Source organism: Momordica charantia, assembly GCF_013281855.1.
Source record: "Momordica charantia cultivar OHB3-1 chromosome 9 unlocalized genomic scaffold, Mcharantia_2.0 BLBB01000009.1, whole genome shotgun sequence".
NCBI lineage: Eukaryota > Viridiplantae > Streptophyta > Magnoliopsida > Cucurbitales > Cucurbitaceae > Momordica > Momordica charantia.
Window position 1 is genome coordinate 28195808 of NW_028275167.1, and position 19148 is coordinate 28214955.

Here is a 19148-nt window from a genome sequence, read left to right on the forward strand (position 1 = left end):
TAATATCAGATTTGACAATTATGGCTCTTTTTTAATAATTTAGAATTGGTTTGATAACATTATCATTTCTTGTTTTTCGTTTTCAATTCTCTTAAAAATCTAAGTGTTTTACAACTAACTTTATTTCTTGTTTATACTTTATTGAAAACATTCTTGTATAGAAATTTTGGAAACAAATAAAACAAGTTTCTCATTTATTGTTTCTATTTCTAATTTATTCTCAAACATAGATAAAAATATTTTTTTTATCATATTTGAATTATTTGAGGTTGGAACCATGCAATAATTTTTTTTATTAAAAATAAAAAAATAAACAGGAATGTTACCAAACGGCGCTTAATTCCCTCTTTATGCCCGTACGAGAAATTGTTCAAATTTTGATCTTTAGAAATCCTTTTACTTGCATGGCCCTCTATGTTTAATGTAGGACAAAGTTTTAAAATAATCTAATTTAAAAAAAAATTACAAAAATAATGTTAGTCTAATAACTACAAAATAAATGTAATTTAAATAATTAAATTTAAATGTAAGTTAGGTTTTCAAAACTATTGACAAAAATAGGTTAGGTCAAAATAAAAGTCAAAACTCGCGTACAATGGCTGCGATTTCCGTGCAAACGTGTATATCTAACGTGTCAAGTGATTAGGTGGAAATCGCGTACATTGTCCGCGACTTTTACCTTTTTATTTTTGGAAGTCCACCTCTTTATTTTTTAAATTTAATTTAATTTATATTTTATTATTTTATTAATATTTTAATTTATATATTGTTATTTTATTAATATTGCAAAATTTAATTAAGATGTGATTAATCTTTTTGTTTTTTTATTTTAAATTTGGATTAAAAGTCATTTAAAGTCTAAAAGTTTAAAATTATATTAAAACCGATTAAAATGTCATTTAACTTATCGTGTTTCATCTTCGTATATTCTATAAAATAACATTTAAATTTAATATAAATTAAATCGATAAAAAATTATTAAATTAATAAAAACCTAAAAGTCAAGGTATAAATTACATGAAACCCATATGTTTTGTCATTTGCATGGCGAAATATATGGCTTTAAAAACCCAAATTTTGGGATAGGTATAATTAGGATTTTGTTTGTTTTATAATTATTTTGTTTTAAATTATTGCTTATAAGAATATGTTCATCATGTTGTAGGTAATTCATTAGCTATTTTTCAAATACGGAGAAAATTGAGATGATAGTCTTTTTCTTAAATTATGATTTTTTAAATAAAATAAAAAAAAAGCAAAAGGATATTAGTGGGAAGTGCAGGTCTACAACTTCTAAATCGGGGGGGGGGGGGGGGGGGTGGCTGCCCAAATTTAAAAAAGAAAACAAAGAATGGCTGCGGCCTTCCAAATTTAAAATAAAAAAAATAAAGGATCCGTCAGTAGAGATGTGGCTCCATTTGTTCCATGTCGAGAGAAATTGTAGGCAATAGCTGCGACTTTAGTGATTTCGACAATAGTTGCAGGCAATAACTGCGATTCACGATGAAATCGCAGCCTATCCCTGCGATTTATCTACCCTATTTAATGTATTCGTTGTTTTTTATTTTTTAAGAATTTTATTGATTAGTTTTATTATTATAATTAATTTGTTTGAAATTTTGTTCACATGGTTCGACTAACATTAAGTCACTAAACACCGTTTACTAAGTCAACCATTGCAACGAAATAAATACTTTCCCTTAAAAATATATTAGACTCGATAAATCATTAGAAAAATGTAACTGATTGAGATTTTCCTATCTTAATATTCGTAATAAAAAAGAAGATTTAAGTATTCATTAAACTGCTTACCTAAGTATAGCTCATGTAGACAAATATTAATGATATATTTCCTCCCAAGTCATAGATTCCACCCCCTTCCTCTTGTCAAACTAAAAAGTTAATCGAATCATTTATCCAACTACAAACTAAGTAACAATAAAATAAGAATAAAAACCCATAATTTACTAGCTAATGTCCAAAACCACCTTAAAGAACAAATTTCATAACTAACATTAAATTATGTCAAAAACTTAGAACTTGGTGGGCATACTTAGGCAAGTGCAATGAGCGATATATTGTGATATCCTTAAATTAATTTTTATCACTAGGAAATCATCATCAGATAAGCCTTCTTAACCCTATATATCTTAATGTGTCACATCTTCGGACAATTTACTTCATTAGGGTGTGTGTTCAACGACTTGAAGTAATTTTTTTTTTTTGGATATCCGTGAGCGTCTGAGTCAGCTTAGGCGCACATCGACTAATCTCACGAGATAACCGCTTGACCCTATAACATTTGGTGTCGAAAAACACATGATTTGAAGTATTTTGACAGACCAATGCAAAAGTTTGATCAAATTTAATGCATAAATCTTTAAGCTTCAACACGATTTTCACAAGTCGAAGGAAACTCGAGAGAAGAGAACTTGGAGAAGGAAGGCGAACTAGTTCAGAGACCGAATAAATAACTGCCAGTGGGGAAGAAACTGAAAATTTCCTCCATAATCTTGGCTAGAGAAAATGTAGCATATTTAGAGAGTTCAGCACACATTAAGCTTGCCTCCAAACATATGAACAGAAGCAGGAGATTGAAAACAACCAACTTCATGTGTTTTAACACAGAGGATATAAGGTTACAAAGTACCACGGACTTTTTCGAGAATGAAGAGTGAGGTTTGCACTAAGGCAGGCAACGCCTGTGATGATCGCACCACATAGTCGATGATCTACTCCCGACTCTCCTGATAAAGAAGTTAACCTATCAATCTTGGCACTAGCATTTGCAAAACTACTATGATTATATGTGGCCTCGAACATGAGATACAATGTTGCTTCTTCTTAGAGGCCCGACGCACTAGATGACCACAACGACACAAAAACCAAATGTTGGTTTCCTGTCATTAAGGGCCTAGTGCCCAACTGGAATCAGCAGAACCCAAAGATATATTAGTTTGGATATAACAAACCACAATAAAGAGTACCTTCTAAGTCATGAAGAATCTGTTTAACGACTTTCAGATGAACAGATGAGAATGTATAATGACACACCACACCGATAACAGTAATCATATTCCGAATCCTCATCTCTTCCAAAAATTAGAGCTACACTTACCATAGGAGTGAAGTAGGATTAGCATCGAACATTTTTGTCTTCCACAAGAAGCTAAGGAATATATATTTCTACTATGGAAGAAACAAACAAAGATAACGATACTTGAATAACAAGAAAGTAGTTTAGAACATCCAAATCTTTGAAGGCAGACTGGCGGAGGTACCACTCAATGCAGCAAGAAATAAGGGATAAAATTTAAGATTGAGAACTTCCGTTTGTATTTTCCCATCATCCACACACGTAGCACACAAAAAATTACCCAAATCTGAGAGAATGACAGAGCCCCAAACCTAGAAAACCAAGTTATTGCAAGATATCAGCAAATTGCTCAAACCAAGCTCCTAGAGGTAGCTTTGGATCGTGAATGGATTGATTCCATTGACAAACTAAGAAATTTAAAACCTGCAAATTGTAGAATACCATGCAAAAAAGCATTGTTCATATCAAGATCTTTGGGTTGCTAAGACAGTAGGTGAAAATGCTGGAAGCTCTGATCTCGTCTTTAGAAGAAAATCTTAAAAGATATTGAGGTGGAACATTGGCTCAGCCTAATAAGCTCTGAGAATTTGAATGCAAGACAGGCATGGTTTTTTTTTTCCACATGAATCATCATACCGAGGTTTTAGGAACATTTTTTCTCCAAGGAATACTACAGGTCAATCTAAAAAATATAAACAAAAACTAATATGGGAGGCCGTTATACAAATGAGAAGATTCAATCTATCTTTTCGGACATAATGCTTCAACCAAATTGTTTCTGCTCGTGCAAAAGAAAATGAGGAAATTGCAAATTGTTCATTACTTCACTGCTCTTTCTCCTCTTAGTTGTAGGGGGAGCTGTCAGGACCTTTGGAGTTCAAGAGGCCCTTCTTAGTTCAGTTAACAATCGACTTCTCATCTTGGCTGGTGGTTTTTGGTTTAAAAATAATCCCAGGTGTTTTAGGTATCTTTTGACAAGTTTGGACAGGGACAAACGGGAAAAACTTAATCCATGAGTAAAAGTATTTGGTGGTTATTTGGGGTATGATAATATTGTTTCGGGGCTTCTCTTTTTTGAGCTCTTTGTCTATAACGTTTTCGAGCAATCCTAAAAGAACAATACTTGGGTGTTATCGGTTGACCCCAACTTTTGCCGACCACCATTAAATTTTCTTTTACAAGTAATAGAGGAATGCAGAAAAAGTGACTTTTTCTTCTATTGGTGGTTAGGAGGGAGATGAGTGCTCACCAGCACGCACCTAAGTATTTTTCATCCTAAGCAAGTTCTCAGTTGCAACCATTACCAAGCGCAAAAGTTGGAAGAATTTGAATGGGACTAAAACAATCCATGTTTGTTCAAATCAGTGCCATCATTTAGCTAGCAGCGTTACGGCATAGAGTACTTCAAATAACAATTCAGAGTTCAGAACATGATAATAACCCACTAAATTTTGCAATTTACAAAGTGTTCTGTAAATATTTTCAGAACACTCAAAACTTAATTGTATGTGTTCTGTTTTTCAGAAGTGTTAACAGTAAAAACACGTCACATTAAGGGGAAGAAAACTCTCAGGACTATTCCAAATCCAAACATACCGAGGCCATGAAATTACAGTGAAACCCAATAAATCAAGCACAAGAGGAATATGCAAGAATACTGTTCTTCTTCTAGAGCAGTGTAATTAGAATGAAAATAAGAAGTGCTGCAATAAAAGAGTACTTGAGAGCTGCCACTAAAATAGCCAAAGAGATGAAGAATAGCTGCCACAAAACCTGAACGCTTGCCCAAGCAAGCAAACCAGTCAACGCAACCGCCAAGATGTTGTCAGGATCCGGATCAATCAGAAGTTCCGCCCATTTGATATTGAAAACTGGCCCTCGTTCTTTCTTCAAATCGTCTCCTCCGTTGGAGCCCTTCGCCCCAGTTCTTTCTCCTTCTCTCTCTTTGATGTTTCCTCCCAGACCATTATCGCCATTGCCAGAGAACGCCGTAAATCTTGCGCGGTTTCGAGGAATTTGAGATCGCGTCATGAGCAACGCGTAATGGAGAGTGAATTTGAAGCGTGGAACGGTGCGGAGAGATATTTTTGAGGAGGAAGAAGGTGTAGGAGTTGAAGAAAGAAGGCGGACAGATGCGGAGCTCCATTGGCATGGGAGAGTACGAAACCCTAACATAATTTTCTCGCTTCAGTTTTCTCCGGTGTGCCGTGGGCGGAACTTTTCCCGGAATTTGCAGCCGCTCGCGGCATCCATGTCTTTCGGCTGAGGGAGACGAGGCTGTGAAATATTGAAAACGGTGGGAACTAGAAACCATTATAAAATTCCGGGTTCGGGTCGGATCGGGTGTGGGTTTAATTTTATATGTGTGTGTGTGTGTTTTTTAAATTGTGATAACTTTTTTAGGTGTTTTATTTTACCCAAAAAAATAACTAAATTCTAACACTGAAATTTTTATTTTATCAAATTAAATTATAAATACTAATTAGTAAAATTGATGCCTCTAGAAAAAGTGCATTGAAGAATTAAGGGGAATAAGTCAATAAATCACATTTAGTTTACCAATAAAATATTGAAAATAAAATTACGGAAATATATTAATCTATTAATCTAACTAAGACAGTTCTCATTAGAAAAACTAATAAAATAGTTAAATCTTATTACAAGATTATTGGAACAAATAAAAGACATATATTTTGTTTCTTAAAAAAATAATAAAATACATGTATCATCTCCGAAAGATTCTTCTCAACTCTCACACGCATGTTGTCAAATTAAAAAAGAAATATCATATTTAAATGTAGTTCAAAGAGAGAGCAGGAAGATTCCAACCTCATGTTTTTACCAATCAAATTATGTTTCTATGTCAACCTCTATGTTATTTGTTTTTTCTTTTGGTGGTACCTTTTTCCCTATAGTATATAAGCAGAGAAATTGTAGTGTCTTCTTGTAAACCTCTAATATTTTTCTTTTTTCTGTTATTAAAACGTGTTTTAAGCGGGTTCCTATTTATATGTGTACTTACTTTTTTTTTCCCTAAACCGGTCTGAGTAAATTTTCTTGCAAATATTCTCTATGTTGGTACAAAATAAATATTTTTTTAGTTCAACGATAGGTAAGGATGAAAATTCGTATCTCTAATCTTTTGGTCGAGAATATATATTAATTTTTTTTATAGATTGGAGATGTATATTAGTCGATCTTCCTAGTTACAAAACAATGATATTTATCCAAAATTTTAATTATTTTTATAATTATGAGCCTAAATGTCACAATCATTCCTACATACAACTCATTTAAAAAAAATAAATAAATCCTACATACAAAATTTTCCATTTATTTACTAATTTTTATTTTTATTATTATTATTTTTTTCCATTTCAAAGATGGGCCATTGACAAACTCTATAAAGTGAGAAGTTTGAATGGGCTTCGACTGGCCCACTCCAATGACAGTTCAAGAGGGACGCAAGAACAGATAAAGAGAATTGTTATACACCCCGACTTCAGAACTCTTGTTTTGAAAACAGAAGAATCTAATTCTTTATAATAAGACTAAAAAATATTTACAGTATATTAATATTTGAGCAAATTTTGCTAATATATAGGTGTGTGTATATATTTGAGGAAATTTTGTAAAAATACTATTTTTTTTCCCTTCTGGTGATAGAGTTTTTTTTTTTTTTTTTTAATTTTGAATCCAAATCATATTACATGATTTATGTAAAATTTTAAGCCAAATCGTATATTTAAGAATATATTTTTATTTTGCCATCTATGTAATTTCATCTTAATATTTTATAGAATTTACCGTGAATGAGCCAACTTTGACAATATCAAATTTCAAAACTTTATTATTTTGGTATTTTTATTTCTTGTCTTATATTATATTTTGATCCATAAATGTGATGGAAAATTAATATCGGACCACGGCATTTGATTTCTAAAATACATTTAAAAATTATGACCTCATACGTGGCTAATATTAAAGTCATATGTACTAAATGTGTGAATAAATAACTCAACACTAATTTTAACCATGAATACTAGAAGGTCTATCATTCTTTGGTCTGATTTTTAATTTAGTTCTTATACATTCAAAATTTTAAATTTAATTTTTATAATTCGGATTTAAATTCATTTTAGTACATATTGGTTTAGAAATTTCAATTTGGACCTTAACTTGGGGTCAAATCTCATAAATCCTCTTGTAGTCATGCTGAATAGTGATACTTCTTTTGGGTTAACAATAATAAACTTTTAATTTGGATTTAGTTGAATGTGTTAGCTAATTGTATTAATGTATGAGTAAAAAATACAAGGAAACGAGTTCAAATGGGTAAAATCAGAGTTAAGGGTGATTGATGAGTTTTCATTAAACCAATGAGACAAAAAAAATATTTGTTTGGAGGATTTTTCTAGGGGAGTGATGAAAATGGGAAGAGTGTTTGGGATCGGTTAAAAATTATATCAGTGAATTTGATGAAGCAAATTCAAAATATTTAACGTGTTTCAGAGCACGAGAGTTAGTGGCACTTGCAACTTCTACCACACAACCAGTTTGAATTAAACGCACACAACCATAATAATTTGGAAAGGAGAGTGGATATAGGGGAGATAATTAGAGACAATCAAGGCATTGTTTGCTTGACTTTTATACAATGCATCTGGAGGTTGCTAGAAGTAGAAGAAGTAGAAGCATTGGCCATAAAAAAAAGGTTTAGTCGCAACTATTGCACCAGGCTTCACAAACATGATAATTGAAACCGACTCTATGAGAATCTACTCTCCTCTCCAATCAAAGAAGGAGAATTACTCAATAACTGGGACGTCTGTGCAAGAAATTATTAAAACATCGAAAGTTTAAGGATCTTTTCTTAATTTACCCAGTGTCAAAGAGAGGGAAACCACGTATCTAGTCCATGCAACACCAAGACAAGACTCGTCATGGAAGAGGATCTACCGGAGTTTGGATAGAGGATGCCCCGTCTCCCATACAAGGTGCTTTGAAACCAAGATTTAGGTCCCTTGTCCTTAATTTCAATAGAGGGCTCGAAAGTGTAGTCTTGTTGTCTTTTTATTTATTTTTATGATTTATTTATTTTGATCTATAAAAATGGCGAGAAAACAAACTAAGTCCATAATATAAAGGTTAAATTAAAAATTTTAAAATTATATAAACTAAATTAAAATTAGGCTCAAACTACGTACCAAAATTGTAGTTTAAGGTGGATGCCAATGGATCAAAGAGAAAATGCTAAAAAAAAAAATAATAATAAATAAAAGCAAATGAAAAGCAAAATAAAAAAGTTGGAGTCTTTTTTGAAGGAGGGGAGAGAGATTATCAAATGATGGCATAAAAAGGAGCGCAGCAGTTGCTTTATTTGCAGTCTTTCTCTTTCTCAGTCTCCACTCTCCTTCCATCCTTCAGTTCCGCCTGCGGCTGCCGATATCTCTCCATTTCCACTGTGTTTCAGGCGTGGGCCCCACGCGCGCTGGTCCGTCCGTACACGCCTTCCTGTGGCTACAGCTGTGAGAAGAGAGGGCTCCACATTCCTTTTTTAGGCAAAGACAAAACCCACCACCCCGACAAAATCCTTTCATTTTCTTCCTTGAAAAACAGAAATATTACTAAATCAACTCAAAACTCCCCAAAATCTTGCTTTTCGGTATGTTGCGTTTGCTGCTATAGTCCTCACTTTTACATTAAATATCCTAAATATAATTTGTATAATTAGAGGTTGTAACTTTATTCTTAATGTCTTGTTTAATGCAAGTTTAGGAGTGATTTAGTATATTTAAATATAATTACTTTTTTTCAAAATTATCATCCAAATAATAAAATCAATTTTAGGATGATTTTAAGCTTTTTCAAAATCAATTTTCTAATTTACTAAATATATTCAATAAAAATAAAAATTATTGTAAAAAACTATCATTAAAATAATACATCGAAAAATCAATTTAGAAAAAGATACTTATTTATTTATTAGATAAAAACTAATGCATATTACAGTAAATGATACTGCATCAATTATTTTAGACTAGAACAGTGATACATGTGCTTAAACACAGCTTTCACTTCTGTGTTTCTTAATTTTGTTATTGAATTTTTAAAATATAAGTCTAAGATCTAAAAATGGTCTCTAAAAACTTTTTATTATTTGGAAAACACATAGATAAATTGCAACAAAGCAAATATAGTATTTAAAAAAAATATTATCAAACAATGTCTCTTAATTACCAAGAGAGACAAATTGGCTCGAAGAATATTTCGCTCTCACTAATATTCCATCTCTAGGCTTGGTGACCACGTAAGACTATGGTTAGGGATTTGATTTTTATTCAGTTTCTTTTCTGTTAGAGATAGCTTGAACAATCATGTCGTTGCTAAACACCATTTTGGTTTCCAGTCGGATGGAGGAGATTGTATATGGACATTATTTTAATTTGATAGCTTGATAAAATACCTTTTAAAAAATACATATTTATTAAATCAATATTTTTCATATGGTTCAATGACCACGCGAGGTGGTGAACGCATATTCGAACCTCTTATAGTTGAAAAGATATATCGTAACTAATTAAGTTATACTTAAATTGACAAAAAATTAGTCTATTTAATTTCAAAGTTGTTGACGCGTGGATTATGTTTTCCCAGTTCCTCCCGAGGTTCGCACCAAGCTTGATTATCAGGGACTCGAAGACCTGCAAAACCGAACAAGGCTAGATCGGTGTGACACTTGTCACACGGTCTCTGATGTCTAAATTAGCAAGGGCGACAGTAGAGTAATAGAATTAAATAGTCGAATTCGACTTACCTTAGGGTTAGGTTGCATAACCTATTTATAGTCATTTGGAAAGTTCTAGAGCCTTCTAGGTGAGTCATAGATAACCGTCGTAAGGTCCAAGGCATCGTGGGCAATAGAAGATGGAGGATGCCGAACTCGGCTCGACTCGATTTGGCCGACTATCTCGTCAATTCTCTTTTGTTCCCTTGGTTGGTTTGTGGTTTTCCTTTGTATAACAAAAGAAAACAATATTTTACTATTACAAAAAGACTCGTTGTCCTAATACTATTAAGTTATACCACTTACCAATCATTCTAATGTTTTTTAATATGAGTCGATAGGACGGGGTTATCAATTTTTTTCTTAGAATTATTTCAACAGAGTTGAAGTGTATAGATTATAAAGAATATCAACAATGAAGACTTAAAATTTCTCATATATATTTACAAAATACATTTTACGTATAATTATTTTTACTAAGAAGTCATTTGCAAATGTTGGTAGTCCGTACCACATCACCTGCACAATGACAATGTTCATGGATATGGTTTATCGACATTCGACAATCGACACCTCTTTTATTTACTGTCATGTGCTGTATAATCATTTAAAAACTGTCGCGAGATTAAAATAATTTTGTTTTTTTCTTTTCTTTTTTAATGGGCAAGTGAAATAAACGAGTGGATGACGTGGCATATGGTCAGTCACGGGCAACGTCTGGGGTAAGTCATCAGAACTGACAGGAAGACTAGCAACTGAATTGTTTTTACGTGACGAGGAAAGAAACGGATCCCGGTAACGCCAGTTGCCGATGGCGACAGAAATTATCCACTGTGCTCGCTTTTTTCTCGTAATGTGCATCCTCGCTCTTCTTCTTTAGCCGAGGCGTCTGGCATACGGTACCAAAAAATGTATCTATAAATAAGAAAGATTACTATATTTAGTACGTATAAGTTTAATATGTAAAATGTTCTGCGAAGGAAAAATAATTTAATATGTAAAACGAAGTTTAGTTATTGTTTTTTTTTTGTTTAATTATACATTTTAAAATTTAATCACTTGGGTTAGAGGTGAAAATCAAACCATACATATGTTTCTGGATCTCAACTGGTTCATGACAACGACGATAAGGAACTAGTCAATATGTCAAAAAAAAAAAACTATATTTAGCTTCTTTCAAAAATAAAAAACTATATTTATTATGTATAAGTTTAATATGTAAAATGTTCTGCGAAGGAAAAAGAATTTAATAGGTAAAACGAAGTTTAATTATTGTTTTATTTTGTTTAATTATACATTTTAAAATTTAATCACTTGGGTTAGAGGTGAAAATCAAACCATAGATATGTTTCTGGATCTCAACTAGTTCATGACAACGACGATAAAGAACTAGTCAATATGCCAAAAAAAAAAAAAAAACAATTTGACTCAGACTTCAGTCGACTATGTCACTTGTATAGGTGTTGGATCCACTAGCAACCGATAAAAGATTTACCAAGTCATACATACAAATATTGTAATAATAGAGCGATGTTTTCCAATTATGTTTCCGCTATAAATGGCAAAATTCCACTTTCTCAAAGGTATGATTCAATTAAACTTGACTCAATGTCATCTCAAACTAAGTAATAACTTAAGTTTTGAAAAATGTATGTGATCGAGCATCATATTAGTGTAATATTCTATTTGCAAGTCGCCAGCTCAACAAACTTATTAGATATCCAATATATGAATTAAATTTACCTAATGCATCAATTTAAGCTTTTGGATTGAGTGATTGTTTATTCATTCTTAACATGGTATTAGAGTAGAATGTCATAGGTTCGAATCCCTGCATTTTATTTAACTAACTAACAAAATTACTGAAACATATTATTTTGTTTCATGTCGTCATATTGATGTATTAATAATCATCCAATAGAAAAGATTTGTTTTAATTCGTCTTTTAATAAAAAACAGTTCCATATTTGATAAGCCACACTTTTCCGTATTGGCCTCAATGAGGTAACGGTGACATTGACATAAAAAAGAAGAGTGATTATTAATTGAATCCAACCCCCCCTTTGCCATCTAAAGAAAAAAAAAGAGTTGTTAAAAAGAGAGAAAAAAAGAAGTATTTAATTTTAGACCAACAAAATAAAATATTTTGACTTATCAACAACAATTAGTCTACTAGTTAATATATCATAATAATCAAAACACGTCTTAATCATTTTTAATTTTATCAATCAATTTTGATGCGACTTCCAAACAAGGGTGAGAGCAACGAAAAGTTAGTATTTAATTTGAATTTACTTTTGATTCATTTTTATTTTGATCATCGTACTTAAAATGTTGGTTCTAGTTCCTATATTTTAAAAAAGTTACATTCTTAGTCATTTAATTTAATTTTTAATGTTATTTTTCTATTACAATTTCAATACAACACTATCAATAATATTTATTAAACGTAGTCATGACTTTATATTAAAGAGTTTTCATTATGGGTATAATTTGTGTTAAAAATTTTAAAATATGGACTAAAATGATCATTTTATTAAAGTATAGAGACCAAAATAAATATTTTGAAAATATAGAGAAAACAACCAATAGAATGTCATTGATGCTAGCTCTAAATATAAACTTAATAACATATTTACACTAATCCAACCCCTAATTGTAAATCAAATAAGAAATCTAATTCTAAATTATATCCTAGCTCAAATCTAATTATACTTCAAATAACATTATCTAAAATTATACCATTCATACTCGAAAAGTAGAGCCATAAAAAAACGTAGATGGAAGAGTACTCATATCAACTCAACCAGCATTAAAGCATAGACTTACTTTTTAGGATTTTTCCGAATATTTTAAAAATAAAATTTTGCTTATAATTGGAATATTGGATCATCAATAAATTTATATTTGAAATCATCATTTTCTAAGAGATTGCTTGAATTAAGTTTACAACCTATTAAATTTTGGACTTAAATTCGATTAAATAGGGAAAAAAGAGAAGAAAAAGAAATATACTGTTACTAAATTTATCATAAAAAAATGATGTATTAAATATGTTGTTGGGAGGTAAAAGCCAGCTCCCAGACAACTTCTGAATTATCCTCTGGGTAAGAAGTTTTGCAAATTACAGGCTTTAGTGGTGTACTGGGGGACATGGTCTTGGTTAGCACGGTACCACTTACCACAACAGTTTAAAGTCAAATGAGTTGTTGATCTTTTATTAGAAGCCAAACTTACCATTTTCAATGCATTATTTATATACATATAATTTTCTTTTAATTAATGTGTTTCTTTTTCATGTTTCAATTTTTAGATATTAGAGTGTAGATTCGAACTCAATCTTTTGATTGAAGATATGTTCTACATAACACTACAGAATTTTATTTAATGGTATGTAATTAGTAACCTTAACAATATGATTATTATATAAAAGTATATATATTTTTTAAAACAACATGGGAGGTTTGGAGATAGGTGCCATAACTCGTTGAATTAAGCTCAAGTTGATAAATAAAGGTATAATTTGACATTTTTAAAATATAAAAAATTTGATGAGCGCAATTTTTCTTTAATAAATATGCGGTAGAGAATTCGAACCCACGACCTTTTGATCGTGTATGCTTTAACCAGTTAAGTTATATATACTTAGGTTGGTAATGATGACAATGCTTAAAACATATAGATACCATAATTTCATAATTAAATTTACCCAATTACAATACAAATAGCATAAATTTAATATGTATTTTAGTGTGTTTTATATTATATTTAATTTGAGTTTAACTTTGATTTGGACTATGCTATTTTTGCTTTATGATATATTTAAAAACACACCTTCAATTCATGCTATCTATATAAACATCTCATTAAAATTTTAGTTCTGCACACATACGGCGATGGGGATGGAACTTAAAATTATACAAGTTTTACCATTACCTTTTAACTGCCACTTAATCCATCCACTAATTTTGATGCAAAGTATGGTAAAATACCTTAGTTAAAACTCATTAAATTTCAAGCCTTGTATAAAACTAATTGTATTTAAGGAGTGATTTTGGTATGGCCAAATCACATTTTGTCATTGTCAAAATCACTCATCTTTTCATTGATCATGTTTGACAAATTAAAAAATCGATTTTAGAAAAGATTAAAATAACTTTAAATTGACTTTTAACATATTAGTTGGACGGTAATTATGAAAAATAAATTATACTTAATTCTCTTTTTCCAAATTTCTCGAATACACACTCTTTTAACATATATAAGGTTGACAATGAAATAAATCCCCCATTTAACTCACAAGTTGTAGAAAAAAATTTGAGTATCATATAATTTTTCTAATTCCATCCATTTTGTATGGGACGGTTTACAAGTAAAACTGTATTTTTCTCCAACAATATATATACAATTTTCATTATAACAAAAGGTAGGACGAAAGGAGATTACCCATTTGAGAAATTATTTAAAAAAATATTTCAATGCTTATCCGTTATAACCTATTTGCTATCAACTACATTAAATATCTTACCAATAGAAAAGAGAGATGCAAAAATAGAGATATGTATTTCTTTTTCTTTTCAATAATATCTTTCTTTATAATTCAAATCGATGTCGTATGACTTTGTGAGTTAGATTCCTATAATTGAAAGGCGTCGACGACCATCCAATACTGTAACCGACGTTGTGTGATTCGAATTGAAAAAGGATATCCCTATTTGACCACAAACCCACTACACTACCACCCGTTAGTGGTAAAAAAACATTCAAATTTCTATTTATATTATTGGTCGTAGGTGTTAAGGATAACGATACTCTTGTATTTCAAGTATCTCAACAATGGTATAATATTGTCCGCTTCGGATATAACCTTCACGACTTTTCTTGTAATTCCATTCAAAAGACCTCATATCAACTGAGATAATTGTCATCTCTTGTATACCGTGGATCATTTTTTTTTCTTAATCATTAGGAAACTTTGTCCAGCCACAGTGCAACTTCCTAAACAATAAACACTTAAAAAATAAAAAGTATTATTCAAATTATTTGAGGCAGCAACTGTGACACTGACCTAGATTTCACTGGTGTTTGATGATATTTGGGTGAAAAGGTACAGTAAGGGCATGAGGTGAGATTATCTTGTTGGTGTAATACTTGTACACGTGGTGGATCATGATTGGGTGAGTACATTCGAAAGCCCTTTTCTCTCTAATGAAATTAAGTTGCGGAAGACTCGGATCCTGTCTCCCTAGCCTAAACGCCTCATATTTTCTCCAACGAGCTTCCACTATGGACCCCTTTTTCTCTTCACCTGATTTCCACTCCCTCTCTCTATTTTTCTCGTCATAAATCGAAATCCCATTACTCTTCCATCCATCGCCACACACACACAAATCATGTCCGACAAATACCCACATCCAGATCTCCGGCAACTCGTCGCCGGCAAAACAAACTTTCCGGCCACCCCACAAACCCTAGACTCGCTCTTCCACCTCCCCCCGCCCCCCCCGCCCCCGCCCAAGTACGAGCCGTTCCACCTCGTTCTCCCCGACGGGCTGCTTCACTTCGGCTGCCCCGATACTAACGCCATCGTCGGGGGTGGCTCTTCCGCTTCCGCCGCAGCGTCGTCCGCTCCATTTTTCAGGCGGAATAAGGCGTTGGATAGCGAATGGTCATGCCCCTATGGAAACGACGTCGTTGGTGGAGCTAACAGTAGATGGCCCAGACAGGAAACTCTCACTCTTCTTGAGATCAGATCTCGTCTTGATTCCAGGTTTAAAGAGAGCAATCAGAAAGGTCCTCTTTGGGATCAAGTTTCTAGGTAATTATATAATATATAATATATATTTTTAAATTTACCCCTTCAATTTCTTCTTGATTTTCAATTGCCAAACAAAATAAAAATTCAACTAGAATATTTCTAAAATCCAGTGGCTTGAATTTTTAAGCTTTGGGATAAATTTATTACGTTTTTTTATGTATTAAAAAGAACATGATTTAATTGCTTGAAAATGACAGCCATATTGAAGTATTAATTAAATGAGAGTCAGAGACCCATATGTTCTATTTCCATTCTTTTTTGCTTTCTTTTTTTTTTCTTGATTTAATCGTCTGTGTATGGCTTCTCTCGCCTTCTTCTTTCCCAAATTATATATTCGTGCCAAAAATTAGATGATTTATTTAATAATATAAACATAATATCGCGTGTGTAACGGTTACTGAAAGATTATATAATATGATTTGCACACATATAGATATTTTAATTAGCAAGCTTTGGCTTTTGGTTGTGGAAATATATATTTAATTATTTTAAAGGAAAAGATCTAGTATTTTGCGACCGATTTTTAGGACAATTATTGAGGAATGTTTCCATTATTAGTTTAGAATTAAATTAAAACGAAGTACAAAATGAATTAATCCAAAGAAAAAAAATAGTTAGACCTGGAAGAAGACAACCTTAAACGATCCGTTTATTGTCTCTTATCAAGCTCTTCCGACTCCTAAACCTAGGGCTTGTTTGTCTCAAATCATTAACGAAACCTGATAGTTTATTTTTTTTCTCTCCATTTTCGTACAAATTTTATTGGTTATTTCAAATATTGATAAAATTACTTCAATTATTTGCATTGTTATGTACTCTTTTTTTTCCTCTATAAAAGATATTTTTGGTGATGTACAAGCAAGATATTTTAAAACACTTATCACCCTACATCTAATCATTTATAAAATACCGTAAATTGTAAAATAATTTTTTAAAGTTTATTTTGTCTCTAAGGATAGTGTCCAATAGGTTCATAGCTTTTAAAATTCCATACTTTTAATTTATTTTATTTCTAACAGATTCTTCACCTATTAGATATTTTCTAAAATTTAGATATAAACTATTAGATAAAATTGAATGGTTGTCTAATAGATCTCAAAATGTCTAATAGGTAGTTGAATTAAGAAAAATTATAATGACTCCTTTAAACAAAATTGAAATTTGAAAATATATTAAAAACACTTTAACATAATATAAAAAGTTTAGAATTTTATTAGAAAGCTTCTAAATTGAATACAGTCCATTAGACCCAATTTAAAAGTTAAGTATTGACCTGGTAACTTTTGAATAATCATAATTTTTTCTTCATTGTTCTTATTTTGTTTTAATCTATTTAATTTAGATATATTATAATTGTTGTTATTATTATTTACAGAATGATGGCTGAGGAATACGGATATAAAAGAAGTGGGAAAAAATGCAAAGAGAAGTTCGATAATCTGTACAAATACTACAAGAAAACGAAGGAAGGCAAAAGTGGGAGGCACGACGGGAAGCATTACAGATTCTTCCGGCAACTCGAAGCCATTTATGGAGAATGCAGCGACCAATTACCATCCCCCGGTTCAGAATCCATCTTCTACCGAAACTCCGACGTCGCCGGAGCCAATCTTTCCCCGGCGTCGACGACGGGCGGAAACATCCACAAAGAGGCCAGCAGTGACCACCACATGGCGTCGGCTGGGGTGAGCCTGAGCTTCTCGATCTCGTCCGACTTCGAAACGTCGTCGTCGGCGAACTACCACGACGACGATCTGTCGGCGATAGCGTTTATGATGAATCAGAGGAAGGTGGAGAACGATGCTCCGAGGGAGAAGGAGAGGCAGAAGAAAGGGCAGGGCTGGAGAGAGGAGGTGGAGAAAATGGTGGATTCGAAGCTGAGTATATTAATGGAAACGCAGGAGAATTGGATGGAGAAGATTATGGCGAGCGTTGAAGATGGAGAGAGGGAGAGGATCATGAGAGAGGAAGAATGGAGGAAACAAGAGGTGGCTAGGTTTGATCATGAAATGCATGAGTTTTGTGCAAGGGAGAGAGCTTGGCTTGAAGCTAGAGAAGCTACTTTAATGGAGATTATGAAGAAATTTGGAGGGAAATGATAAGCATTTGAAAAATATATGTTCGTGAGTAAGGAGTCCGAAGATTATTGGGAGAGGTCACCACAACATGACTAATTAGGAATGTATGAGAGAAAAATTTCAAAAACTTTATTTCGAATATGTATCTAATGGGTCATCATTAGGAGTATATAGATTTCGAATTTGTACGTATGAAATCAATTATTAGATAGTGGCTACATTAGGTTGGCCACATTCAATAATTAATGGTTCTCAAACTATCGGTCTATTAAAGTACTTTAGGCGATTATATATAAGTACACAACATCATAAAATCGCAATACATCACATCAATAGAATCTCACACCGACCTTTCTATATGATGTACTTTTAGTAACTAAAAAATACATAACATTTAGAACGTTGGTAGTAGCATATAGAGCTTTTCATGTGACATTTTTTAGGAATAATATTTTACTGATTTCTATATGTTAAAAGAAGAATTTACTACCACCTACAACTAAATAAATATCTTTTTTGTTTCTTATCACTAAAATTTTTTCTTCGAAAAAGGAAATAATCTTTATTTGCTACCGTCCTTCTTTGTATTTCCCTCGTATTAATAAAAAATTTAACGATGGACAATCGAGATTTTTTACTATATTTTTAGTGACGGAGAAGTCACCCACACCAGAAATGTGAGTAAAAACTCTCATTATTGGTACCCATATTAATGTACTTGGCTTTTTTTATGATCGTTTTCACCAACTAGATAGAAATAGGGCTTGAAGGGATTTCTTGCATTGTAATTAAATTTTTGGAAATGCTACAAATAGCATATTTTAATAAAATCATTTAATAATTAATTTACAAAAAGGAAGCAAACATGATTCTTCTTTATTTGAGTTCAATTAGAGATTTGGTATTATGTTCTGTTCCATCTCTCAGAATTGAATAGTGCATATTAATGTGTACTGAAAAAAATAGTGCATATTAATGAATTGAGCTACGTTCACCTAGGATTAGTGGATGATAATTAAAAGATGAATTAATGAATAAAATTAATTAAAAATTATGTAAAATTTATATTTATTAATTAATTCTTTTTTTAGTACAATATGTGGAGGTGAGGTTCGAACTCATGACTTTTTGATCAGTAATAGGTACCTTAATTACTACTTGAACTATGCTCAATTTGACAATTAATCAATTATTTATACTGTTGTTTTCCAAAAAAAAAAATTATAACAAACATATATGGTTTAATTTGATTTTTTTTTTATATTTAGTACAACATGTGCGTATGATGAACTCACAAATTTTTTGTTGGATATATATATATATATATATATATATATATATATACTAGTTATCATTGAATTATGTTCG

The 19148-nt window shown here is 31.7% G+C and overlaps 2 protein-coding genes across 2 annotated transcripts; one reads left to right on the forward strand and one right to left on the reverse strand.

Annotated features, from left to right (window-relative positions):
• Positions 1-4519: 4519 nt before the first annotated feature.
• LOC111010120 (uncharacterized) lies at positions 4520-5392 on the reverse strand. The gene has a single exon (XM_022283451.2). The coding sequence runs from the start codon at positions 5270-5272 to the stop codon at positions 4766-4768; it is 507 nt and encodes a 168-aa protein (XP_022139143.1). The 5' UTR covers positions 5273-5392; the 3' UTR covers positions 4520-4765.
• A 9674-nt stretch (positions 5393-15066) lies between these two features.
• On the forward strand, positions 15067-18022 carry LOC111010156 (trihelix transcription factor PTL). The gene is made up of 2 exons (XM_022283495.2): positions 15067-15702; positions 17078-18022. Exons 1-2 carry the CDS (start codon positions 15278-15280, stop codon positions 17799-17801), a joined length of 1149 nt encoding a protein of 382 aa, XP_022139187.2. The 5' UTR covers positions 15067-15277; the 3' UTR covers positions 17802-18022.
• The last annotated feature ends 1126 nt before the right edge of the window (positions 18023-19148 follow it).

Coding starts and splice junctions, on each gene's coding strand:
- LOC111010120 (XM_022283451.2), bottom strand. CDS start 5,272: ATGTTAGGGTTTCGTACTCTCCCATGCCAATGGAGCTCCGCATCTGTC.
- LOC111010156 (XM_022283495.2), top strand. CDS start 15,278: ATGTCCGACAAATACCCACATCCAGATCTCCGGCAACTCGTCGCCGGC. Junction 15,703..17,077: donor CTTTGGGATCAAGTTTCTAG/GTAATTATATAA, acceptor TATTATTTACAG/AATGATGGCTGAGGAATACG.